The sequence below is a fragment of the Salvelinus alpinus genome, chromosome 14 (assembly GCF_045679555.1).
Source record: "Salvelinus alpinus chromosome 14, SLU_Salpinus.1, whole genome shotgun sequence".
NCBI classification, from domain to species: Eukaryota; Metazoa; Chordata; class Actinopteri; order Salmoniformes; family Salmonidae; genus Salvelinus; species Salvelinus alpinus.
The window spans coordinates 36434258-36461337 of NC_092099.1; the positions used below are offsets into that span (position 1 = coordinate 36434258).

General features: G+C 42.4%; 2 protein-coding genes across 2 annotated transcripts in view; one reads left to right on the plus strand and one right to left on the minus strand.

Annotated features, from left to right (window-relative positions):
* cerkl (CERK like autophagy regulator) overlaps positions 1-7615 on the plus strand; it is an 89313-nt gene extending 81698 nt beyond the window's left edge. The window contains exons 11-13 of the mRNA XM_071341400.1: positions 674-770; positions 2443-2642; positions 6256-7615. Coding sequence (XP_071197501.1) covers positions 674-770; positions 2443-2642; positions 6256-6337 — 379 coding nt within the window. The 3' untranslated portion in view covers positions 6338-7615. The remainder of the gene's footprint in view (positions 1-673; positions 771-2442; positions 2643-6255) is intronic.
* The window catches only part of LOC139538878 (integrin alpha-4-like), a 41247-nt gene continuing 20825 nt past the window's right edge, over positions 6659-27080 (minus strand). Inside the window, exons 16-28 of the mRNA XM_071341399.1 lie at positions 20227-20379; positions 19672-19748; positions 18826-18976; positions 18526-18624; positions 16522-16598; positions 14689-14778; positions 14493-14580; positions 14239-14346; positions 13116-13241; positions 12733-12858; positions 12508-12606; positions 8795-8914; positions 6659-8682 (exon numbers count right to left, since the gene is read on the minus strand). Coding sequence (XP_071197500.1) covers positions 8590-8682; positions 8795-8914; positions 12508-12606; positions 12733-12858; positions 13116-13241; positions 14239-14346; positions 14493-14580; positions 14689-14778; positions 16522-16598; positions 18526-18624; positions 18826-18976; positions 19672-19748; positions 20227-20379 — 1407 coding nt within the window. The 3' untranslated portion in view covers positions 6659-8589. The remainder of the gene's footprint in view (positions 8683-8794; positions 8915-12507; positions 12607-12732; positions 12859-13115; positions 13242-14238; positions 14347-14492; positions 14581-14688; positions 14779-16521; positions 16599-18525; positions 18625-18825; positions 18977-19671; positions 19749-20226; positions 20380-27080) is intronic.

The following is a 27080-nucleotide window of genomic DNA, read 5'->3' on the forward strand; positions in this document are numbered from 1 at the left end:
TCTTTTTGAACTGAAAAGGCTCCCCCTGTGTGGCAATTTTTAAAACCCCAAAAGGTTCTTCCAGGCTCCTGTATAGTGCACTACATAGGGAATAGAGTGCCATTTGAGACAGCTTCAGTCTGAGACTGGCCTCAGTAATGATATAGCATGTGGTAGAGCAACAGGCCCCACACAGTGAAGTGGAACCACACTGCTTATTATAGCATCATCAACCTTAACTACACAAGACAGAAACAGTAGTGTTTGTAGATACTGACTATTAGTTGACCCGTTTACAATAACACATACAGTAGTACGTGTAAGTAGAACTAATGTATACCACTCTCTGTTCTGTTCCTGACATTTTCGATTCTACTGCATGGTAACGGATGACAGGAAAAATATAGGATTTGTTGCTTTATCAACCTGTTTGGATTGAATTGGCCACAGACTGATGTATCTAAAAACCTGCTATGCATGTGTGTTCAAACCGGTTTGGATTGAATTTGCCACAGACTGATGTATCTAAAACCTGCTATGCATGTGTGTTCAAACCGGTTTGGATTGAATTTGCCACAGACTGATGTATCTAAAACCTGCTATGCATGTGTGTTCAAACCGGTTTGGATTGAATTGGTCACAGCAATGTAGTATACATATGAAAGGATTTTTAAAATACATCTCTCTCTGTAAGACTGAACAATGGCAGCATGGCCCTGATCGCAGCAGGAAACACTTCCAGGGCAGAGTTTATCAAACACCTGAAGAGATACAACAGTGTAAACAATCAGGTGAGGTCACCAGGTCACCCTTCCTTCCTTACACACCTAAATGCACCCATGTACTTATGCAGTTACACATGCAGGCATATATGCAAACACACACACACACACACACACACACACACACACACACACACACACACACACACACACACACACACACACACACACACACACACACACACACACACACACACACACACACACACACACACACACACACACACAGAGGAAGTCCTGCAGTCACTTATGGAGTTAGCTTCCATACAAGTTTAAGTGGAATTAGCATACTGTCAAATTAATCGCTGATTGTCAGATTTCCCTAAAACACTTTTCAGGCTTATATAGATTAGTCAATTTCAGAGGCCTGTAGCCTGTCTGTCCCCATTTTCCATCCAACACAATCTAATCTAAGCATGTTTGTTAACCTACATTCTAAATATACAGTTGGAGGTATAGGGTGCTGTACGACGCGCTGACTGTGTGACTGGCTGGCTGTGTGACTGGCTGGCTGTGTGACTGGCTGGCTGTATAACTGGCTGGCTGTGTGACTGGCTGGCTGTGTGACTGGCTGGCTGTGTAACTGGCTGGCTGTGTGACTGGTTGACTGTGTGACTGGCTGACTGTGTGACTGGCTGGCTGTGTGACTGGCTGGCTGTGTGACTGGCTGGCTGTGTGACTGGCTGGCTGTGTGACTGGCTGGCTGTGTGACTGGCTGGCTGTGTAACTGGCTGGCTGTGTGACTGGCTGACTGTGTGACTGGCTGACTGTGTGACTGGCTGGCTGTGTGACTGGCTGACTGTGTGACTGGCTGACTTGTGTGACTGGCTGACTTGTGTGACTGGCTGATTGTGACTGGGCAGGGAAGTCTACCTGAAGAGTGATACAAACATATTGTTTTAATGTACTGTCATAATGTTCAGACAAATAGTTAGAGAGGACTTCATCATTTCCATGCTCTCCGTCTTTCCGGGAGAAGTTCTGACTAATGTTTATGTTATTGGGCCATTTCCCATGAATACAAGCAGGAAATGGAAATTATTCAATTATGACTCAGACAAACAAACAGCCCGGAGTTTATTTATAGTCTGACTTCTATTGAATTTTTTTTATTTGATTTGAACGATGTCTGGGATACATCTGAAAAACGACTCTTGAAAAATCAATTTCCAGATGGGAAGTCAGAACACATAAACAAGTTGAGGTTGGAAATGTTCCACTATCATGTCTAGACCCAGTGCTCCATGTCCTCCTCCATGTCCTCCTCCATGTCCTCCTCCATGTCCTCCTCCATGTCCTCCTCCATGTCCTCCCTGTTTACTTCATGAACAAAAGATATGATGGGGGGTTCATATGTACTATGTTCATGGTTACGGTGGCTTAACTGAACTGAACTGTTGTCGAGGACAGGATGGAACCTCTGTGACCAGGGTCATAGATGGCGTCATTACTGTGTAGGGAATTGTCTTGTTGGGGATGCTGTGTCATTGCCCCCTAGTGGTTGGAGTTGCTACTGACTGAGACGATGGTCTTGTTCTCTCAGTCCTTCTTTCCTCTATTCCTCGCCTCCCTCTCAAAGCTTATTGGAGGTCCTAGGGAGGGATGTTGGATCATCCTTGTATACAATTGGACAATAATATAATCTTCTTCTTCTCCTCCTCCTCGTCCTCCTCCTCCCCAGTTCAGTTTCTCCTTCGTGGAGACGCAGACGGTGTGGGCTGTGAGGCTCCGCCCCCGCTCTCAGAGCAGCTGGTCTGATGACATCGCTGAGGACAATGGAGAGTATGACTCTAAGAACACGCCCATCATCTCCTCCGAGGGGGCCTACCCCTGGAATGTAGACGGAGACCTATTGGAGGTGCCCTCAGAGCTGCTCATCAGGTACAGCTCCTGTTCTTGACCTGGCCCAAAGCCCCCCATGATCAGCAGCCCTACTCTGAGACGCTGTGTGAACACTGGCCGATGTAGTAGGTATAACTCTATCCTTTAGCTGGTCTAAAGCCCCATAGCAACTACACTGTCAGATAGACCTTCAACCTGGATACAAACCCTGTCTCAAATAACATGTTACCAAGGCAATGACCTAACGCTGCTCACTAAGTATAGCCCTACCTGTAATCTCATGGTCATATTACTCTGGGTTTAATTTACACTCCTCAAAGACAGTTCTTAGAGGTCATGTTCAGTGTAATTTAACCATTAGTCTTTTTTCGATCATATATTTAAATTTAAAACCGGTATCCAAGAATTGCTTCACTGAAGTAGTAGTACTGTTATGTCAGTCAGATATGGGACATTTAAAACCTCTGTAACTGATTCATTTGTTTCACCACCAGGTTAGATCCTCAACTCCTTACCCTGTTTGTTTTACCACCAGGTTACATCCTCAACTCCTGACCCTGTTTGTTTTACCACCAGGTTACATCCTCAACTCCTGACCCTGTTTGTTTCACCACCAGGTTACATCCTCAACTCCTGACCCTGTTTGTTTTACCACCAGGTTACATCCTCAACTCCTGACCCTGTTTGTTTTACCACCAGGTTACATCCTCAACTCCTGACCCTGTTTGTTTTACCACCAGGTTACATCCTCAACTCCTGACCCTGTTTGTTTTACCACCAGGTTACATCCTCAACTCCTGACCCTGTTTGTTTCACCACCAGGGTACATCCTCAACTCCTGACCCTGTTTGTTTTACCACCAGGTTACATCCTCAACTCCTGACCCTGTTTGTTTTACCACCAGGGTACATCCTCAACTCCTGACCCTGTTTGTTTTACCACCAGGTTACATCCTCAACTCCTGACCCTGTTTGTTTTACCACCAGGGTACATCCTCAACTCCTGACCCTGTTTGTTTTACCACCAGGGTACATCCTCAACTCCTGACCCTGTTTGTTTTACCACCAGGGTACATCCTCAACTCCTGACCCTGTTTGTTTCACCACCAGGGTACATCCTCAACTCCTGACCCTGTTTGTTTTACCACCAGGTTACATCCTCAACTCCTGACCCTGTTTGTTTTACCACCAGGTTACATCCTTAACTCCTGACCCTGTTTGTTTTACCACCAGGTTACATCCTCAACTCCTGACCCTGTTTGTTTCACCACCAGGTTACATCCTCAACTCCTGACCCTGTTTGTTTTACCACCAGGTTACATCCTCAACTCCTGACCCTGTTTGTTTTACCACCAGTTTACATCCTCAACTCCTGACCCTGTTTGTTTTACCACCAGGGTACATCCTCAACTCCTGACCTTGTTTGTTTTACCACCAGGTTACATCCTCAACTCCTGACCCTGTTTGTTTTACCACCAGGTTACATCCTCAACTCCTGACCCTGTTTGTTTTACCACCAGGGTACATCCTCAACTCCTGACCCTGTTTGTTTTACCACCAGGTTACATCCTCAACTCCTGACCCTGTTTGTTTTACCACCAGGGTACATCCTCAACCCCTGACCCTGTTTGTTTTACCACCAGGTTACATCCTCAACTCCTGACCCTGTTTGTTTTACCACCAGGTTACATCCTCAACTCCTGACCCTGTTTGTTTTACCACCAGGGTACATCCTCAACTCCTGACCCTGTTTGTTTTACCACCAGGGTACATCCTCAACTCCTGACCCTGTTTGTTTTACCACCAGGGTACATCCTCAACTCCTGACCCTGTTTGTTTCACCACCAGGGTACATCCTCAACTCCTGACCCTGTTTGTTTTACCACCAGGTTACATCCTCAACTCCTGACCCTGTTTGTTTTACCACCAGGTTACATCCTTAACTCCTGACCCTGTTTGTTTTACCACCAGGTTACATCCTCAACTCCTGACCCTGTTTGTTTCACCACCATGTTACATCCTCAACTCCTGACCCTGTTTGTTTTACCACCAGGTTACATCCTCAACTCCTGACCCTGTTTGTTTTACCACCAGGTTACATCCTCAACTCCTGACCCTGTTTGTTTTACCACCAGGGTACATCCTCAACTCCTGACCTTGTTTGTTTTACCACCAGGTTACATCCTCAACTCCTGACCCTGTTTGTTTTACCACCAGGTTACATCCTCAACACCTGACCCTGTTTGTTTTACCACCAGGGTACATCCTCAACTCCTGACCCTGTTTGTTTTACCACCAGGTTACATCCTCAACTCCTGACCCTGTTTGTTTTACCACCAGGTTACATCCTCAACCCCTGACCGTGTTTGTTTTACCACCAGGTTACATCCTCAACTCCTGACCCTGTTTGTTTTACCACCAGGTTACATCCTCAACTCCTGACCCTGTTTGTTTTACCACCAGGTTACATCCTCAACTCCTGACCCTGTTTGTTTTACCACCAGGTTACATCCTCAACTCCTGACCCTGTTTGTTTTACCACCAGGTTACATCCTCAACTCCTGACCCTGTTTTTTTTTACCACCAGGTTACATCCTCAACTCCTGACCCTGTTTGTTTTACCACCAGGTTACATCCTCAACTCCTGACCCTGTTTGTTTTACCACCAGGTTACATCCTCAACTCCTGACCCTGTTTGTTTTACCACCAGGTTACATCCTCAACTCCTGACCCTGTTTGTTTTACCACCAGGTTACATCCTCAACTCCTGACCCTGTTTGTTTTACCACCAGGTTACATCCTCAACTCCTGACCCGGTTTGTTTCACCACCAGGTTACATCCTCAACTCCTGACCCTGTTTGTTTTACCACCAGGGTACATCCTCAACTCCTGACCCTGTTTGTTTTACCACCAGGTTACATCCTCAACTCCTGACCCTGTTTGTTTTACCACCAGGTTACATCCTCAACTCCTGACCCTGTTTGTTTTACCACCAGGTTACATCCTCAACTCCTGACCCTGTTTGTTTTACCACCAGGTTACATCCTCAACTCCTGACCCTGTTTGTTTCACCACCAGGTTACATCCTCAACTCCTGACCCTGTTTGTTTTACCACCAGGTTACATCCCCAACTCCTGACCCTGTTTGTTTTACCACCAGGTTACATCCTCAACTCCTGACCCTGTTTGTTTTACCACCAGGTTACATCCTCAACTCCTGACCCTGTTTGTTTTACCACCAGGTTACATCCTCAACTCCTGACCCTGTTTGTTTCACCACCAGGTTACATCCTCAACTCCTGACCCTGTTTGTTTTACCACCAGGTTACATCCTCAACTCCTGACCCTGTTTGTTTTACCACCAGGTTACATCCTCAACTCCTGACCCTGTTTGTTTTACCACCAGGTTACATCCTCAACTCCTGACCCTGTTTGTTTCACCACCAGGTTACATCCTCAACTCCTGACCCTGTTTGTTTTACCACCAGGTTACATCCTCAACTCCTGACCCTGTTTGTTTTACTACCAGGTTACATCCTCAACTTCTGACCCTGTTTGTTTTACCACCAGGTTACATCCTCAACTTCTGACCCTGTTTGTTTTACCACCAGGTTACATCCTCAACTCCTGACCCTGTTTGTTTCACCACCAGGTTACATCCTCAACTCCTGACCCTGTTTGGAGTGGACATCGAGGAGGCAGAGGAGGCACACATCAAGTGCAGCTGCATTTAACACTGTATGTAGAGCGGAATCGATACCTTTTAAAGCTGTCTAAAGGGTGGATGAGTCTATACACATACCAACCTCCACTGGCATTGCCACAGAATGTAACATACAGTCTTTCCTACTGTGCTTTACAAGAAACTGTCTTCAGTGTATAGACTGTCTACAGTTTAAACTATCTACAAGAGAGGAGCTTTTACACACAACCTAAAACTATGTATGTAGCACAACCTCAGTTTGCACTATCACTGAATGTCACCTACAGGCTTTACTACTGTATATCTTTGAATGTTAGACGTCAAATAACCAAATGGAGGACAGACAGGCACATTAAATAGAAAAAGTTGATTTATATTAAAGCAAAGAAAACATAATAATACATTCCAGTGCACAATTACATCAATTATCAGACCAAAGTGAAATGTGTTGACAAACGAAATGTTATCTATCCATTTTTACACGCCACACACTTATTTATTAAAAATGATTTCAATTTATAGAAATGTGGAATGTGCCCCCTTTATTTTTGGTCATGAAAGGTTGACTCCCTGAAATGTCAAGCAGTAAAAACATGTTCCTCTTCCGCATACATCACCATCATCATAGCCTACCATCTCTCCAAAACCTGAATGTTCCAATCCCTTACAGCTACAGTAAGAACACAGAATCCATTGAATCCAAAGATTCCAACACAAATCCAAAGGGATGAAAATGTTCCAAAAGGTAAGGCCAGTGTTCCGTGTGTTCCATTTGAGGAACGTTTGAGTCATTTCTGAAGAACAAGCTCTTTCATTTTTCATTTCTGACTGTGTTGGAAACTTCTGCTGCCATGGTGTAGGAGTTGCTGGTGTATGAGTTGCTGTCGTACGCACACATTAAAATGCATACACGCAAACGCACGTATGCACACACACACACACACACACACAGGGTGCTGTCCCCTTGAGGAGTGGCATGTGTCATTCAGTGAGTGAGTCAGTGAACAGATGCCTTTTTTCACTGATGACACTTCCCTGACCTCCTCATCCTTCTGTTACCTTCAGTTCTACATTATAACCATTAAACCTTCTGTCCCATTCACTCCATAAGCTGGTGAGCAAAAATACAAATTGAAGAATAAAAACCTCTGCAGGGTGCAGGTACTGGTGTTACCGGTCTGCTACACTGTGTAACTCTGTGTTGTTGTCTGTGTCACACTGCTTTGCTTTATCTTGGCCAGGTCGCAGTTGCAAATGAGAACTTGTTCTCAACTAGCCTACCTGGTTAAATAAAGGTGAAATAAAATAACACTGGGCACGTAACTTTTGCAGAGTGTGAGATGCTCCTATTCATTTCTATGAAACATGGGTTTAGGCTGTACGGCTCGGCAGAGGCTCTCGCTGGGTCTCACAGATCAACCAGAACAAATGTTCCTTCTTTCAATCTGATGGTTTCTCAATAGTGACACTAGTTTCACAATAAATGTGTGACAGTTTGAGGCTGTTTCCCCTCCCTACCCATAGCATGAAGATACAAAAGGAAATGTTGTTTAAAAAGAGTGATAAAGAAATATATATATATATGTATATATCTATATACACAGTATATACACACCTAATGAGGATAGATTTGGCATATAGATGTGTATATATCATTATATACAAATATACTTCCTATCCATAGAGAAAAGCTTCAGCAGTGCATTCATACATTTTTTTGTACAGCAGACACAATCAATGTGCGACAGAATCCAAGTAGTCAGGTATGTGAGAATGTTTTGCTACGCAAAATGAGCGGTTCTTAATTAATGGACAGGCACAGAAAGTACCTCCCTGTTTCACACTCTGTTTTGGAGCGTTTTCTTCTGTTTCATGCCTACTGAACAAGACCATGGAATGTTCCGCTTCATATCCTGAGTTCTTGGTGGGGAATAAAAACAGGAATGATAGGCCTGTTCTTGTGAGGTCACATAGCCTATGTTCTAATGTACATTCCACGTACGCAGTCCAATGTTTTATAGTCTCACTGCACCAAGCCCAGAGGTAAAGTGCAATACATTTGTCCCACTGACAACAAAGTTAAAGTTTTTCCTCTTGCATGTTTTAGAGAAATTACAACATTTTGTTGATTCCTAGATTCTGAGCCACAAATGTTTGAATTGTCCTGCAGTTCTTTCCCTTGGGTTTGGATGATCTCAATCAAAATGGGCCTTTTAGTAGAGAAGCTGTTCCCCAGCAGTTAGTTCATCTTGATGTATAGAACCATTCTGTATTAGTACACTCTTAGGATATACTCTCAGTCTTCTCACTCTTTGGTACATAGTCCCAGCTATCCCTCCTGATCTCCTTCTTAAACTGCCTCTTGAAGAAACCAGCCTGGGAATGAAAGAACAAGGTTCCGTTTCAGATAAGAAGGAGAGGGAAAAGAATGCAGTGTGTTTGTATGCTGTTTTGTGTGTAGTGTAAAAGCTGAAGGTGTCGTACTGACCTTCCAGAGGGCGAAGATGAGCAGGGCCAAGATCAGGAGTCCCACCAGTAGACTCCCTACAATGATGAACCCCTCCACTGCTGCCTGAGGCTTCTGGTTGAAGTGGGCCTCCAACACAACCTGGAACATCAGAATGAAATAAAACGTTTATTTCAGTGCACTAGTGTTACATTGTACATCTATGACCTGGAACATCAGACAAGGTTGCAAATGTCCTGTCATTTCCACCGCTGTCCTAACATGGACACTGTACATTCCAGCGTTTTATAATAGTAAGGCACTCGGAGGTTGCATAGGCAATTTCCTGACACTTCTTAGCCCTACCAGGACATTTGTATTTGTATTTATTATGGATCCCCATTAACTTCTGCCAAGGTAGCAGCTTCTCTTCCTGGGGTCCAGCAAAATGAAGGCAGTTATACCATTTGAAAAACATTACAATACATTCACAACACATTAAGTGTGTGCGCTCAGGCCACTACTCTACTACCACATACAGTGGGGAGAACAAGTATTTGATACACTGACAATTTTGCAGGTTTTCCTACTTACAAAGCATGTAGAGGTCTGTAATTTATTTATTTTATTTATTTATTTATCATAGGTACACTTCAACTGTGAGAGAAGGAATCTAAAACAAAAATCCAGAAAATCACATTGTATGATTTTTAAGTAATTAATTTGCATTTTATTGCATGACATAAGTATTTGATACATCAGAAAAGCAGAACTGAATATTTGGTACAGAAACCTTAGTTTGCAATTACAGAGATCATACGTTTCCTGTAGTTCTTGACCAGGTTTGCACACACTGCAGCAGGGATTTTGGCCCACTCCTCCATACAGACCTTCTCCAGATCCTTCAGGTTTCGGGGCTGTCGCTGGGCAATACGGACTTTCGGCTCCCTCCAAAGATTTTCTATTGGGTTCAGGTCTGGAGACTGGCTAGGCCACTCCAGGACCTTGAGATGCTTCTTACGGAGCCACTCCTTAGTTGCCCTGGCTGTGTGTTTCGGGTCGTTGTCATGCTGGAAGACCCAGCCACGACCCGTCTTCAATGCTCTTACTGAGGGAAGGAGGTTGTTGGTCAAGATCTCGCGATACATGGCCCCATCCATCCTCCCCTCAATACGGTGCAGTCGTCCTGTCCCCTTTGCAGAAAAGCATCCCCAAAGAATGATGTTTCCACCTCCATGCTTCACGGTTGGGATGGTGTTCTTGGGGTTGTACTCATCCTTCTATTCCTCCAAACACGGCGAGTGGAGTTTAGAGCAAAAAGCTTTATTTTTGTCTCATCAGACCACATGACCTTCTCCCATTCCTCCTCTGGATCATCCAGATGGTCATTGGCAAACTTCAGACGGGCCTGGACATGCGCTGGCTTGAGCAGGGGGACCTTGCGTGCGCTGCAGGATTTTAATCCATGACGGCGTAGTGTGTTACTAATGGTTTTCTTTGAGACTGTGGTCCCAGCTCTCTTCAGGTCATTGACCAGGTCCTGCCGTGTAGTTCTGGGCTGATCCCTCACATTCCTCATGATCATTGATGCCCCACGAGGTGAGATCTTGCATGGAGCCCCAGACCGAGGGTGATTGACCGTCATCTTGAACTTCTTCCATTTTCTAATAATTGTGCCAACAGTTGTTGCCTTCTCACCAAGCTGCTTGGCTATTGTCCTGTAGCCCATCCCAGCCTTGTACAGGTCTACAATTTATCCCTGATGTCCTTACACAGCTCTCTGGTCTTGGCCATTGTGGAGAGGTTGGAGTCTGTTTGATTGAGTGTGTGGACAGGTGTCTTTTATACAGGTAACGAGTTCAAACAGGTGCAGTTAATACAGGTAATGAGTGGAGAACAGGAGGGCTTCTTAAAGAAAAACTAACAGGTCTGTGAGAGCCGGAATTCTTACTGGTTGGTAGGTGATCAAATACTTATGTCATGCAATAAAATGCAAATTAATTACTTAAAAATCATACAATGTGATTTTCTGGATTTTTGTTTTAGATTCCGTCTCTCACAGTTGAAGTGTACCTATGATAAAAATGACAGACCTCTACATGCTTTGTAAGTAGGAAAACCTGCAAAATCGGCAGTGTATCAAATACTTGTTCTCCCCACTGTATCTACAACACAAAATCTATGTGTGTGTGTATAGTGTGTATGTTATTGTGTTTGTATACTTGTGCCTGTGTTGTGTTGCTTCACAGTCCCCGCTGTTCCATAAGATGTATTTTTATCTGTAAAATCAAATTTTACTGCTTGCATGAGTTACTTGATGTGGAATAGATCTCTATATAGTACTGTGCGCCTCCCATAGTCTGTTCTGGACTTGGGGACTGTGAAGAGACCTCTGGTGGCATGTCTTGAGGGGTATGCATGGATGTCAATACCTCTCACAAATACAAGTAGTGATGAAGTCAATCTCCTCCAATTTGAGCCAGGATAGATTGGCATGCATATAATTCATGTTAGCTCTCTGTGTACATCCAAGGGCCAGCCATACTGCCCTGTTCTGAGCCAATTGAAATTTTCCTAAGTCCCTCTTTGTGGCACCTGACCACACGACTGAACAGTAGTCCAGGTGCGACAAAACTCGGGCCTGTAGGACCTGCCTTGTTGATAGTGTTGTTAAGAAGGCAGAGCAGCGCTTTATTATGGACAGACTTCCCCCCATCCTAGCGACTGTTGTATCAATATGTTTTGACCATGACAGTTTACAATCCAGGGTTACTCCAAGCAGTTTAGTCACCTCAACTTGCTCAATTTCCACATTATTCATTACAAGATTTAGTTGAGGTTTAGGGTTTAGTGAATGATTTGTCGCAAATACAATGCTTTTAGTTATATAGGACTAACTTATTCCTTGTCAGCCATTCTGAAACTTACTGCAGCTCTTTGTTAAGTGCTGCAGTCATTCCAGTCACTGTAGTAGCTGACGTGTACAGTGTTGAGTCATCCGCATACATATACACACTGGCTTTACTCAAAGCTGATTGGTTAGCTATTTGAGCCAGTAAAGGGGGCTTTACTATTCTTAGGTAGCGGAATGACTTTTGCTTCCCTCCAGGCTTGAGGACACACACTTTCTAGTAGGCTTAAATTGTAGGCTTAAATTCAAGATATGGCAAATAGGAGTGGCAATATCGTCCGCTATTATCCTCAGTAATTTCCCATCCAAGTTGTCAGACCCCGGTGGCTTGTCATTGTTGATAGAAAACAATATTTTTTTCACTCACTTTACGGAAATCAAAATTACAATGCTTGTCTTTCATAATTTGGTTAGATATACTTGGATGTGTAGTGTCAGCGTTTTTTGCTGGCATGTCATGTTTTTACTATCGTTCTTTATATCATTTATCTTTGTGTCATAGTGTAGTTTCTTCTTTTTATTCAGTTTAGTCACATGATTTCTCCATTTGCAGTATGTTTGCCAATCGGTTGTGCTGCCAATTTATTTGCCAAACCTTTTGCCTCATCCCTCTCAACCATACAATTTTTCAATTCCTCATCAATCCAAGCGCATATAAGAGTTTTTACTGGAATAAGCTATTTTAGTAACTAGAATAAACTATTTCATAAATGTGTCAAGTGCATGAACTTGGACTTGATATGGACTTGAGTGATCTCCATTGTGGAACAGTGACATGCTATCCTCCAAAAGATTACTGCATAAGGCCAATGTATCACTACTGTATAGGCCTATCATTTCTTACCTGAGCGATAGGGGTCTGCTGTAATAGGATGGTGTGAGGGTCCTCCCTTGGTGATGTGATGATGCCAGTACTCTCTATCAGCATCACTCCATGACGACCCTGAGGAGAGGGAGGGTAAGATTTGATTTGATTACATTAGAACACTTTAATATCCTCAATGAAGAAAGGATGATTCGTGTTGCCATTTTAAGAGATTTGAAAGTGTAGCATTAGTGAAGTGTTTACCGGTGTGAGCTGTAGAACGGTGGGGTTGAGCTTCACTTCCATCTGAATGGTGGCTTCTTTCCCAATGTCCATGTCTCCTAGTCTACACACCAGAGTCAGGCACAGGTCGTCTCCGTGAGCACAGAACTATGGAGAGAAACAACACTATTGTGATTTCATTTTAAAACATCAACATCAGTGGAATACAGCACTGCTACACAATGAGGTTAGGGCCAATTCCATTTAAACTCAGGAAGTAAACAAAAATGTAAATGCTCCTCATTTATAAGATGAGAGGAAAATTAGAATTCCAATTAATTTACTTCCTGAATTGACTGTATCAATATGGAATTGACCCCAACACTGCTACATACATTATAGGAGTAGGAGAGGGAGGTATCTACCATTTTGCGTTTGCTGGTTTTGGAGAAGAAGAAGACCAGTTCCTTGATTAAAGAGGACTGTGGCACCTCACAATCATCTTCTACTGTGATGGAGCTGTTTTTAATGGAGCATTCTCCAAGAGAGGTCTAACAGAGGAGGAAAGAAAATAAGTTAGATATTGGTGATTATAAACTGGGTGGTTCGAGCCCTGAATGCTGATTAGCTGAAAGCTGTGGTATATTTAAGCAATATGGCCCGAAGGGGTGTGGTATATGGCCAATATACCACGGCCACACAGCCCTATATATTGGCACAAACCCCAGAGGTGCCTTTGTCACGTTCCTGACCTGTTTTCTGTTAGTTTTGTATGTGTTAGTTGGTCAGGACGTGAGTTTGGGTGGGCAGTCTATGTTTTCTGTTTCTATGTTGGTTTAAAGGGTGACCTGATATGGCTCTCAATTAGAGGCAGGTGGTTGTCATTTCCTCTGATTGAGAGTCATATTAAGGTAGGTGTTTTCACACTGTTTGTTGTGGGTGGTTGTCTCCTGTGTCTGTGTCTGTGTTGCACCATATGGGACTGTTTCGTTCGTTCGTTCGTTCGTTCGTTCGTTCGTTCGTTCGTTCGTCGTTTTGTGTAGTCATTTTCCTGTTCGTTCGTTCTGCGTTACATGTAAGTCCTTACGTTCAGGTTTGTCTACTCCGTTTGTTGTTTTGTTTAGTTTTAAGTGAAGTTCGTGTTTTCGTCTTTACTTTAATAAATAATATGTCAAATCACAAGTCTGCATTTTGGTTCGATCCCTGCTCCTCCTCTTCGTATGAAGAGGAGGAGGAACGCCGTTACAGCCTTATTGCTATTATAAACTGTTTACCAATGTAATTAGAGCAGTAAAAATAAGTGTTTTGTCATACCCGTGGTATACGGTCTGATATACCATGGCTGTCAGCCAATCCGCATTCAGGGCTCGAACCACCCAGTTTATAATAGACTGTATACTATTGGTATGACAGAAATGTACTATTTAACGGTCTAATTACGTTGGTAACCAGTTTATAATAGCAATAAGGCACCTTAGGGGTTTGTGGTATATGGCCAATATACCACAGCTAAGGGTGGTATTTTTCATCAATCAATCACACACTTACCTGAAAATCTGCAATGTGGAGTAATCTGTATGGATATGGTGATAGTATCTTGGGAATATCAATCTCAACTTCCGTGTTGAGAGATTTGCTTGGACCGATATTGACAACCTGTCAAGGCACACCGATACAATATGTCAGTATAAACTCAGGCAGTCAGTCACTCAGTCAGTCATTCAAATACTCCAACTAGGCTGTAATGATCACATCAGTTTCTGTTAGAAAACAATGCTAAATTGTATCCCTATGGTATATACCTTGTAAGTGTAGTTGAATGTCTCTGTGTAGCAATCAACTGGAGTAGGCTCCTGGTCACCAAATACAAAGGATGTTGGAGTAACAAACCTGCAAGGGAGATCAGTAATTAGCTTATGAAGTACAATAAGAAATGTTTATATATACTGTCAATGAAGAGCGAGGAACTGTCTTTGTTACTGTAAATAAATGTCTTACCCATGGACGCTTACATCCACGCCATATCTCAACGGTAACATCAGAGTGGCTGAGTTGTCATGCAGAAGATCCTCATTTTCATAATTGTCTCTGGAAAAGACAATGTCAGAAAAAACAAGAAATTATCTATTTGGATTCCATTTCATATTAATCAATTTGATATATTGAAAACAAAACATTTAAGCACATTTAAGCACCAATGCCATTATACTGTTGGAGGAATTCAACTCAAAGCCAAAGACTTTCCAAACATCAAATGTTGCAGAACTTCACATTCCTAGTGTTTCTCAGAGTGAGGCCAAAGCATACCTTCACGCATTACATGACACTTGAAGATGGTTTTCAGAGGTGTCATGCCCATACGGGCACAAGGACACGTGCCCCCTCAGATTTGTCCTGTTTTTAAAATGTTCAGATGTTAAAGTAATGACTAAGCTTCATAATTATTTCTAAAAGGATTTGTCAGTGGTATTTTGTGGAAGGGGCACACTGACTGGACCAGGCAAAGAGTACCCCCCCCAGTAAGTGGTTCCTTCCAAGGTGCACTATCGATGCTAGTGGAGGAGGAGAGAGAGAGTCACACACAGCGTTTGATTTGATTTTAGCTGCCGGTGATGGGCAGGACTCGCAGGAGGTGTTTGTAAATTAATTTGATCAAGCTATGTAGCCTATTGAGTCCTTCTTGATGAATAAATAAATAATAAAACAAAAATGTTCCAACCTCATAACTAGCTACCAATCAAGTTAGAGTAGCTAGTCTATCTTAGCTGACATGCCTGCTGGCAAGACTTTAGAAAAGAAAACAATTGCTTTATTAATGATTGGGTTATGATACTATGTACCAATGTAGCAGTTGTACTAAACCCCTACGGCATAAAGGTTCTTAAATATTCAATGTGCCTCATTAATTAAAATTACAATTGAACAGGGAAAGAAGTATGCTTCGATAACCTATGCAGAAAAAATATACATATTTTTTACATAGAACTAGGCATAACGATCATGGCTCTAGATTGCAGGAAAAAGCTCTTTCAGCTGTTAGAAAAATGTGCCATTCTCTGAACAAAACTCGGAGCAAGGAATGTCTCCAGTTAAGTGTTACCAGATATGAACATGGAGTGTTTTAGAGTGTTCTGAAACTTTTAAACATTCCAAAGCTTTTCTTTACCCAAACAACAAAACAGGGGCCGCCTACACAACTATACAACTATGTAACAACTACAGGAGGAAACCAAGAGAGGGAACCTGCAGCACCCTCTGATTTGAATAATTCAGGTCACTGGGACCGTGCTTCCTGTTCCCCTAGCAACAGAACAAACACATACACTGAGTGTACAATTTTTTTTGCTGAAATTGGTTGAATGTCCTTTGGGTGGTGGACCATTCTTGATGCACACAGGAAACTGTTGAGCGTGAAAAACCCAGTGGCACCTACTACCATACCTCATTCAAAGGCATAGCTTTCACCTGGATTCATCTGGTCAGTCTATGTAATGGAAAGAACAGGTGTTCCTAATGTTTTGTCCACCCAGTGTCTCATTGGGCTGTTTTACGATCCGTCTGTTTGGTTTGATAAGGCTGGCCAGTAGCAAGACGTCACCGACAGTGTAACAGGACGTCAGTTTAAAAAACATGCCATTCGATTATTTCATGTATTTTGGAGAAAGATTGCGTTCGTGGGTTAGGGGATCTGTGCTAAGGTCAGAAGTAGTGTAAACAAAAGTCAAAAGAAAGATTATGACAAAGACCTAGGGTCAAAACATTGCACTCAATAACACTGCAGGCGCATCCAGTGTGTGGGTATCTATCTTTCTTTTATGGGTCTGTACTTACCCACTAGTGTTGATGGATATGCTAATGTCACCAGCACTGCTACTCTGGTTTACATCCAACAGAAAGCTGATGTTCACCTGCAGAAAATACAGAAATTCTGATTAGATAGCAAGTAAGATATTACCCTCTTAAACAGCAGTTTATAAAACGTTGCCTTTAAAAGAGCAGCAGCATTGGCAGCAAACAGAAGATATGGGTCTGGATACCCACTGGGCACACACTGGTTGAATCAACATTGTTTTCACGCCATTTCAGTAAAATTACGTTGAACCAACAAGGAATAGACATTGAACAGGGCAATCTGATGTAATAAAAAAAAAACTGTAATCAGTTAGTTACATTACCAGCAAAAATATTGTAATCAGATTACAGATACTTTAGAAAAACTAGTTGATTGCTTCTTGGATTACTTTTAAATTCAGAAAGGATGTTTGGAAAAAAATACATTAAGACACCTTTCTGTTTTTCTCAATGACATTCAATTCAGATTTTAAAAAGGTGTAATTAAAAAAAAAATTGCTCCTGATCGAGAGACCACTATGATGACACACTAAATGCATTTGATGGGTCCTTTTTGTCTTCTTCTAATGCATTTTAAGGGAAGGTAATCCAAAAGTAACTAAAAGTAATCAGATTACATTACTGAGTTTGTGTAATCCAAAAGTTATGTTACTTGTTACAATTTTAGACAGGTAACTAGTAACTGTAATGGATTACATTAAGAAAGTAACCTACCCAACCATGACGTTGAATTTATGTCTGTGCCCAGTGGGGTAATTAGTTAAAGTATCCAGTGAAAGTATCCAGACCCAGATTAATAGAGTAAAATTGGAGTAACATGGAAGTAAAGTAACCTTGGAGTAATATTAAAGTAACAGAGTAAGGTTGGAATAATGGTAGAGTAGCATTATAGTAAGGCTGGAGTAACAGTAGATCAAGGTTGGAGTAACATTAGAGTACGGCTGGAGTAACATTAGAGTAAGGTCGTAGTAACAATAGAGTACGGCTGGAGTGACAGAGTAAGGTTGGAGTAACATTAGAGTAAGGTCGGAGTAACAGAGTACGGTTGGAGTAACAGTAGAGTAAGGCTGGAGCAACCGAGTAAGGTTGGAGTAACAATAGAGTAAGGTTGGAGTAACAGAGTAAGGCTGGAGTAACAGAGTATGGCTGGAGTAACAGTAGAGTAAGGCTGGAGTAACATTAGAGTAAGGTTGGAGTAACATTAGAGTAAGGCCGGAGTAACATTAGAGTAAGGCCGGGGTGACAGACAAAGGTTGGAGTGACATTAGAGTAAGGTTGGAGTAACATTAGAGCACAGCTGGAGTAACATTGGAGTAAGGGTGGAGTAACATTAGAGTACGGTTGGAGTAACATAAGAGTAAGGTTGGAGTAACAGAGTAAGGTCGGAGTAACAGTAGAGTAAGGCTGGAGTGACAGAGTAAGGCTGAAGTAACAGAGTAAGGGTGGAGTAAAATTAGAGTAAGGTTGGAGTAACAGTAGAGTAAGGCTGAAGTAACAGAGTACGACTGGAGTAAAATTAGAGTAAGGTTGGAGTAACATTAGAGTAAGGCAGGAGTAACATCCGAGTAAGGCTGGAGTAACACTAGAGTAAGGCTGGAGTAACATCGGAGTAAGGCTGGAGTACCATTAGAGTAAGGCTGGAGTAACATTAGAGCAAGGCTGGAGTAACATTAGAGTAAGGCTGGAGTAACATCAGAGTAAGGCTGGAGTACCATCAGAGTAAGGCTGGAGTACCATCAGAGTAAGGCTGGAGTAACATTAAAGCAATGTTGGAGTAACATTCGAGTAAGGTTGGAGTAACATTCGAGTAAGGCTGGAGTAACAGTAGAGTAAGGCTGGAGTGATAGAGTAAGGCTGAAGTAACAGAGTAAGGCTGGAGTAAAATTAGAGTAAGGTTGGAGTAACAGTAGAGTAAGGTTGGGATAAGGCTAGAGTAACATTAGAGTAAGGTTGGAGTAAGTTTGAGTGTTGTGCCTACAGTACCTTGGCTCCAGAGCTGAAGTACAGGTTCCCAACACTACAGTCCATTCCTACTATTGTCTTGTTCTCCTCTGAAATGTCACAGCTCACATACTTCTCCTCCTGAAAATAATAACAGATAATGGGAGTGTTGTGTAATTTATTACAATCCAAGAGCGCATAGATTCACTTGATTCATAGATTCACATGATTTTGTGTGTTTCTTTGAATTGCACTGCCACATCGTCTAAATTACATTGGTGATTATGTGAGAAATGTAATAACTGCTACTTTGAGTAATCAATAAATCAATCAAACACGTACTGCATCAAGGACTTTGATGTAGTGCAGGTTGGAGGGGAAGCGTAACTGGAGCCTGGGGAGGAAGGCATCATCTCCAGCGTTCACCAGGGTTGTGTTCAACATGATGGTCTTCCCATTACCCAATGCAAAGTACTGTATGTTGTTGTGTTTCCTGCAAGATTAACAGTTTTAGGGGCTGGATTGAATAGGGCCCTATGTATAAAACTGGAAGGCTGTCGCCCCATACAGTACCAGTCAAAAGTTTGGACACACCTACTCATTGTAGGTGAATAAGTAGGTGTGTCCAAACCTTTGACTGGTACTGTACCTGTGACTACAGCACATCTGTGCTATAACCCCAATGAATCCCATCCATCGGTGTGGTTTACTTGAATTGACTTTAGTCATACAAAAAAATAACATCTTATTTCATATTTTGATAGACTTAAATCATACAACTTTCCATAAAGTGCCAGAATCATGGTTTCAGAGGAGAGCAGACTAAACAGTCACAGTCACGGAAACATCAGAATGGACCTGTTATGCAGTCCTGTAGATTTCCTGGCTTTGGAAATGTGACCATGAGTAAACATGTACAACAATCCCCCCTTAATGAAGTGAACTGGAGAGTATTGACATCATGGGCACTACAGTCAACACCTGATCTAATCCTACAAAGGTTGTTTTCCACAGAAATATTATTTGTTTCGGGATGCTGTAATGAATTTGTAAAGTAAACCTTCAATAGCTCAGTTTTGTCCACAGAAGAGATAAGAAATAGAAAGTAAAAGCTTCAAGACAAAAGATTGTATTACAAAGAAAACACCAACATATTCTAATTGAATATTTATGCTAAATGCTACTTACTGTGGTAAGACCAGGTATGCAGAGACCTGCAGATTGGTTGAACAGTTGGCCAATGAACAGTACCGAGCAAACTCAGTCTGGAGAAGGAAGGTTACTGTTAGATGATGATGATGCGTTCACTGAAAATACAGTAATGTATCCTCTAATATACAGTAACTACCATACATGGATGTAAGTGGAGAACTCTACACTCTTAGAAAAAAGGGTTCCAAAAGGATTCTTCGGCTGTCCCCATAGGAGAACCCTTTTTGGTTCCAGGTAGAACCTTTTTGGGTTCCATATAACACACTCTGTAGAAAGGATTCTTCAAGGAACCCAAAAGGATTTAACCTGGAACCTTTTAGGTTCTACATAGCTAGTTTTTTTCTAAGAGTGTAGCATCGGTTCCCCGGACATAGATTAAGCCTAGTACCCGGACTAAAGAGCAATTTCAATGCAGGGAAATTCCCACTGAGTATGATTTTTAATTCCAGGACTAAGCTGAATTTGTGTCTAAAAGAATTGGTCCTATTCTCCTAACCATGCAATATGAGTGGATAGATGTAAGAGACTCACCTTATTGGCTACCAGGTTGCTGTGCCCCCCTCTCTGCTGCAGGATGGGTGTCAGGGCTGGGAATATTCTGGATGCCCGGTGACGGACAGTGTGCTGTTTGAGGGCGTACGTCGCCTCAAAATGGATGGGCGTGAAGATATCCCGAACATCTTTCTAAAAAGGAAAGAGATACAGAGAATGGAAGCTTTCATTTACTGTACATACAACCTAGAGGGGAGCTTCTGGCCTGACTGTGCTAATTGACTGTTCTTGTGTAAGTTATTGTGGGGGCCTGTCTGTGCTCTGGCACAATGTTACAGTGTCATGTGCTGTCTGTCCCACTGAAAGAGCTGCAGATGTCCCACTGCAGATGTCCCAAGGAGCCTCTGCTCTCTTCTCCCACACCTGCCTTTAGCTCAAGGGACATTCTGAGATACAGTTTTTATTCAAGACAAAAAATATATATTTTTAGCTGTTGCTGCTAAATTGTTGCTAATTGCTGCTAAGTTACAATGTTATGAAACAGAAAGAGAACTGCTAAACATTTCCACGACTGAATTATTGAATACACTGTCAAATAAAGCATGGTATCTATAGAACAAGACACTTGAATGGCTCTTATGTCCCACCCTCTCTTCTTTTATCAGTGAGCAGACATAGTAGCTAGAAACCAGTGTTTCATTAGCCATGCATGCACAGCTTTCTCCACTCTAAGAGGTTTAGTTTAACCACAAACTGAGTAACTGTATGGTGGTGTTCTCTCTCAATGTAAAACCACTCACCAGAGCCCATTCATTAACATACAGGAGCTTGGCAACACAGCGCTGATCATACATACTGACTCATGTGTACTGTACAGTATTTGAGTGGCAAAATAAACCTAAAACACATCTAACCATTACATAAGAATTACTCTATATCAAACCTTTAAGATGCATAAAGTATGAGGGGGATGTGTGAGAGTAAGACAGAAAAGACAATGCAAAAGCCCCTGAGATAGTATTTTTATGTAACTAGGCAAGTCAGTTAAGAACAAATTCTTATTTACAATGACAACCTACCGGGGAACAGTGGGTTAACTGCCTTGTTCAGGGGCAGAATGACCCATTTTTACCTTGTCAGCTCAGGGATTCAATCCAGCAACCTTTCAGTTACTGGCCCAACGCTCTAACCACTAGGCTACCTGCTGCCGTATTAGTCTCACTATATCCCTATGTGACCTCAGTCATAGTCACATTCCCCTACCAGTCCCCTGTACTATCCTACTGCCACATCTGCTGTTTATAACATTCATTACTGCCATGACCCATTAATTAAACTTTAAAAATACATCAAATGTATAGTTACACAAACACTCACACACACACATTTTGATTTCCTCTGACAGATAATGACACTGGTTTATGGTCTCCAATAACTCCATCTCTAGCTATTAATAAGAAAAAGCCAGTATGGTTCAGCTCAAAGAGAGACTTGAGAGTCATCCATTAATTAGTGAGTGGGTTTAAACATGAGCTAACTTAGATGGCCCTGATTAGAAGAGAGAATGAGGGAAGAGTCAGGAGGGGCCCCACCAAACACCTGGAACATTACACACACACATGCACGCATGCACACTGGGGCAGCAGGTAGCCTGGCAGGTAGGAGCTGACTATGTAAAAATATGTTGTTCTCCCCTTGAGCACGGCAGTTAACCCACTGTTCCCTGGGCGCCGATGACGTGGATGTCGATTAAGGCAGCCCCCCGCACCTCTCTGATTCAGAGGGGTTGGGTTAAATGTGGAAGACACATTTCAGTTGAATGCATTCAGTTGTACAACTGACTAGGTATCCCCCTTTCCCTAATCCTACACACACACTAAATCCTCCCTACTAGACCCAGTCCCTATTTTATTACCCTTCAGATCACCATGTTCCCTCCCATGTAAAGTGATAGGTAATTTGGAACTTCCCAATGTCACCATGCATACGTCTTACTAGCTCTTCTTTATCAGGCCTGACTGAATGAGTCGCTGCTTGGTGACATATACAGTGCCTTCAAAAAGATTCACACACCTTGACTTTTTCCACATTTTGTTGTGATACAAAGTGGGGTTACAATAGATTTAATTGTCATTTTTTGTCAACAACTTACACAAAATACTCTGTAATGTCGAAGTGGAAGAAAAAAAAACGAAATGAAAAAAATGAAAAATAAAACAATAGTACAGCTATGGCCTATTTATTGCCTAACCTCCCTTATCTTACCTCATATAGACTTTTCTATTGTGTTATTGACTGTATGTTTGTTTATTCCATGTGGAACTCTGTGTTGTTGTTTGTGTCGCACTGCTTTGCTTTATCTTGGCCAGGTCGCAGTTGTAAATGAGAACTTGTTCTCAACTGGCCTACCTGGTTAAATAAAGGTGAAATAAAAACATATACAAATTTTAAAAAATCCCTATTTGGTAAAAGACCAAGTCCATATTATGGAAAGAACAGCTCAAATAAGCAAAGAGAAACAACAGTCCATCATTACCTTAAGACATGAAGGTCAGTTTAATAGGGAAAATTTCAAGAACTTTGAAAGTTTCTTCAAGTGCAGTCGCAAAAACCATCAAGCACTATGGTGAAACTGGCTCTCATGAGGACCACCACAGGAAAGGAAGACCCAGAGTTACCTCTGCTGCAGAGGATAGGTCCATTAGAGTAAACTGCACCTCAGAAATTGCAGCCCAAATAAATGCTTCACAGAGTTCAAGTAACAGACACATCTCAACTAGAGGTCGACCGATTAATCGGAATGGCCGATTAATCGGGGCCGATTTCAAGTTTTCATAACAATCGGAAATCGGTATTTTTGGGCGCCGATTTGCCGATTATTATTATTTATTTTTTTATATTTTTTTTACACCTTTATTTAATCTTTATTTAAATAGGCAAGTCAGTTAAGAACACATTCTTATTTTCAATGACGGCCTAGAAACGAGGCAGAACGACAGATTTTTAACCTTGTCAGCTCGGGGGATGCAATTTTGCATTGATTACATTGCACTCCACGAGGAGCCTGCCTGTTAGCGAATGCAGTAAGCTAAGGTAAGTTGCTAGCTAGCATTAAACTTATCTTATAAAAAACAATCAATCAATGACTGTCATTGCTCCAATGTGTACTTAACCATAAACATCAATGCCTTTCTTAAAATCAATACACAAGTATATACACTGCTCAAAAAAATAAAGGGAACACTTAAACAACACAATGTAACTCCAAGTCAATCCCACTTCTGTGAAATCAAACTGTCCACTTAGGAAGCAACACTGATTGACAATACATTTCACATGCTGTTGTGCAAATGGAATAGACAACAGGTGGAAATTATAGGCAATTAGCAAGACACCCCCAATAAAGGAGTGGTTCTGCAGGTGGTGACCACAGACCACTTCTCAGTTCCTATGCTTCCTGGCTGATGTTTTGGTCACTTTTGAATGCTGGCGGTGCTTTCACTCTAGTGGTAGCATGAGACGGAGTCTACAACCCACACAAGTGGCTCAGGTAGTGCAGCTCATCCAGGATGGCACATCAATGCGAGCTGTGGCAAGAAGGTTTGCTGTGTCTGTCAGCGTAGTGTCCAGAGCATGGAGGCGTTACCAGGAGACAGGCCAGTACATCAGGAGACGTGGAGGAGGCCGTAGGAGGGCAACAACCCAGCAGCAGGACCGCTACCTCCGCCTTTGTGCAAGGAGGAGCAGGAGGAGCACTGCCAGAGCCCTGCAAAATGACCTCCAGCAGGCCACAAATGTGCATGTGTCTGCTCAAATGGTCAGAAACAGACTCCATGAGGGTGGTATGAGGGCCCGACGTCCACAGGTGGGGGTTGTGCTTACAGCCCAACACCGTGCAGGACGTTTGGCATTTGCCAGAGAACACCAAGATTGGCAAATTCGCCACTGGCGCCCTGTGCTCTTCACAGATGAAAGCAGGTTCACACTGAGCACATGTGACAGACGTGACAGAGTCTGGAGACGCCGTGGAGAACGTTCTGCTGCCTGCAACATCCTCCAGCACGACCGGTTTGGCGGTGGGTCAGTCATGGTGTGGGGTGGCATTTCTTTGGGGGGCCGCACAGCCCTCCATGTGCTCGTCAGAGGTAGCCTGACTGCCATTAGGTACCGAGATGAGATCCTCAGACCCCTTGTGAGACCATATGCTGGTGTGGTTGGCCCTGGGTTCCTCCTAATGCAAGACAATGCTAGACCTCATGTGGCTGGAGTGTGTCAGCAGTTCCTGCAAGAGGAAGGCATTGATGCTATTTACTGGCCCGCCCGTTCCCCAGACCTGAATCCAATTGAGCACATCTGGGACATCATGTCTCGCTCCATCCACCAACGCCACGTTGCACCACAGACTGTCCAGGAGTTGGCGGATGCTTTAGTCCAGGTCTGGGAGGAGATCCCTCAGGAGACCATCCGCCACCTCATCAGGAGCATGCCCAGGCGTTGTAGGGAGGTCATACAGGCACGTGGAGGCCACACACACTACTGAGCCTCATTTTGACTTGTTTTAAGGACATTACATCAAAGTTGGATCAGCATGTAGTGTGGTTTTCCACTTTAATTTTGAGTGTGACTCCAAATCCAGACCTCCATGGGTTGATAAATTTGATTTCCATTGATAATTTTTGTGTGATTTTGTTGTCAGCACATTCAACTATGTAAAGAAAAAAGTAACACAAGCAATGGACATTAGACCGGTGGAAATCTGTCCATTGGTCTGATGAGTTCAAATTTGAGATGTTTGGTTCCAACCAGTGTGTCTTTGTGAGACGCAGAGTAGATAAATGGATGATCTCCGCATGTGTGGTTCCCACCGTGAAACATGGAGGAGGAGGTGTGATGGTGTGGGGTGCTTTGCTGGTAACACTGTCTGTGATTTATTTGGAATTCAAGGCATTCTGCAGCGATACGCCATCCCATCTGGTTTGCGCTTAGTTGGACTATAATTTGTTTTTCAACAGGACGATGACCCAACACACCTCCAGGCTGTGTAAGGGCTATTTGACCAAGAAGAGTGATGGAGTGCTGCATCAGATGACCTGGCCTCTACAATCACCCGACCTCAACTCAATTGAGATGGTTTAGGATGAGTTGGACTGCAGAGTGAAAGAAAAGCAGCCAACAAGTGCTTAGCATGTGTGGGACTTTTGAAAAAGCATTCCTCATGAAGCTGGTTGAGAAAATGCCAAGAGTGTGCAAGGCTGTCATCAAGGCAAAGGGTAGCTACTTTGAAGAATCTCAAATATATATATAAATACAGTATATATATATAAAACACTTTTTTGGTTACTACAGTGGCTTGCGAAAGTATTCACCCCCTTGGCATTATTCCTATTTTGTTGCCTAGATTTTTTTGGGGGGGGGGGGGGGGGGCTGTATCATTTGATTTACACAACATGCCTACCACTTTGAAGATGCAAAATATTTTTTATTGTGAAACAAACAACAAATAAGACAAAAAAACAGAAAACTTGAGCGTGCGTAACTATTCACCCCCCCAAAGTCAATACTTTGTAGAGCCACCTTTTGCAGCAATTACAGCTTTAATAATGGGAATTGATGGAAATTGGTGTAAAAATGTATCACTAGCCACTTTAAACAATGCCACTTAACATAATGTTTACATACCCTACATTACTCATCTCATATGTATATGTATACACTGTACTCTATATCATCTACTGCATCTTGCCATCTTTATGTAATACATGTATCACTAGCCACTTTAAACTATGCCACTTTATGTTTATATACCCTACATTACTCATCTCATATGTATATAATGTACTCTATACCATCTACTGCATCTTGCCTATGCCGTTCTGTACCATCACTCATTCATATATTTTTATGTACATATTCTTTATCCCTTTACACTTGTGTGTATAAGGTAGTAGTTGTGGCATTGTTAGGTTAGATTACTCGTTGGTTATTACTGCATTGTCGGAACTAGAAGCACAAGCATTTCGCTACACTCGCATTAACATCTGCTAACCATGTGTATGTGACAAATAAAATTTGATTTGATTTGAAGTATCTTGGGAAATGTCTCTATAAGCTTGGCACATCTAGCCACTGGGATTTTTGTCCATTCTTCAAGGCAAAACTGCTCCAACTCCTTCAAGTTGGATGGGTTCCGCTGGTGTACAGTAATCTTTAAGTCATACCACAGATTCTCAACTGGATTGAGGTCTGGGCCTTGACTAGGCCATTCCAAGACATTTACAGTTGAAGACGGAAGTTTACATACACCTTAGCCAAATACATTTAAACTCACTTTTTCACAATTCCTGACAATAATCTGAGTAAAAATGCCCTGTCTTACGTCAGTTAGGATCACCACTTTATTTTAACAATGTGAAATGTCAGAATAATAGTAGAGAGAATTATTTATTTCTGCTTTTATTTCTTGCATCACATTCCCAGTGGGTCAGAAGTTTACATGTACTCAATTCGTATTTGCCTTTAATTTGTTTAACTTGCGTCAAACGTTTCCACAAGCTTCCCATAATAAGTTGGGTGAATTTTGGCCCATTCCTCCTGACAGAGCTGGTGTAACTGAGTCAGGTTTGTAGGCCTCCTTGCTCGCACATGCTTTTTCAGTTCTGCCCGCAAATCTTTTATGGGATTGAGGTCAGGGCGTTGTGATGGCCACTCCAATACCTTGACTTTGTTGTCCTTAAGCCATTATGCCACAAGTTTGGAAGTATGCTTGGGGTCATTGTCCATTTGGAAGACCCATTTGCGACCAAGCTTTAACTTCCTGACTGAGGTCTTGAGATGTTGCTTCAATATATCCGCATAATTGTCCTCCCTCGTGATGCCATCTATTTTTGTGATTC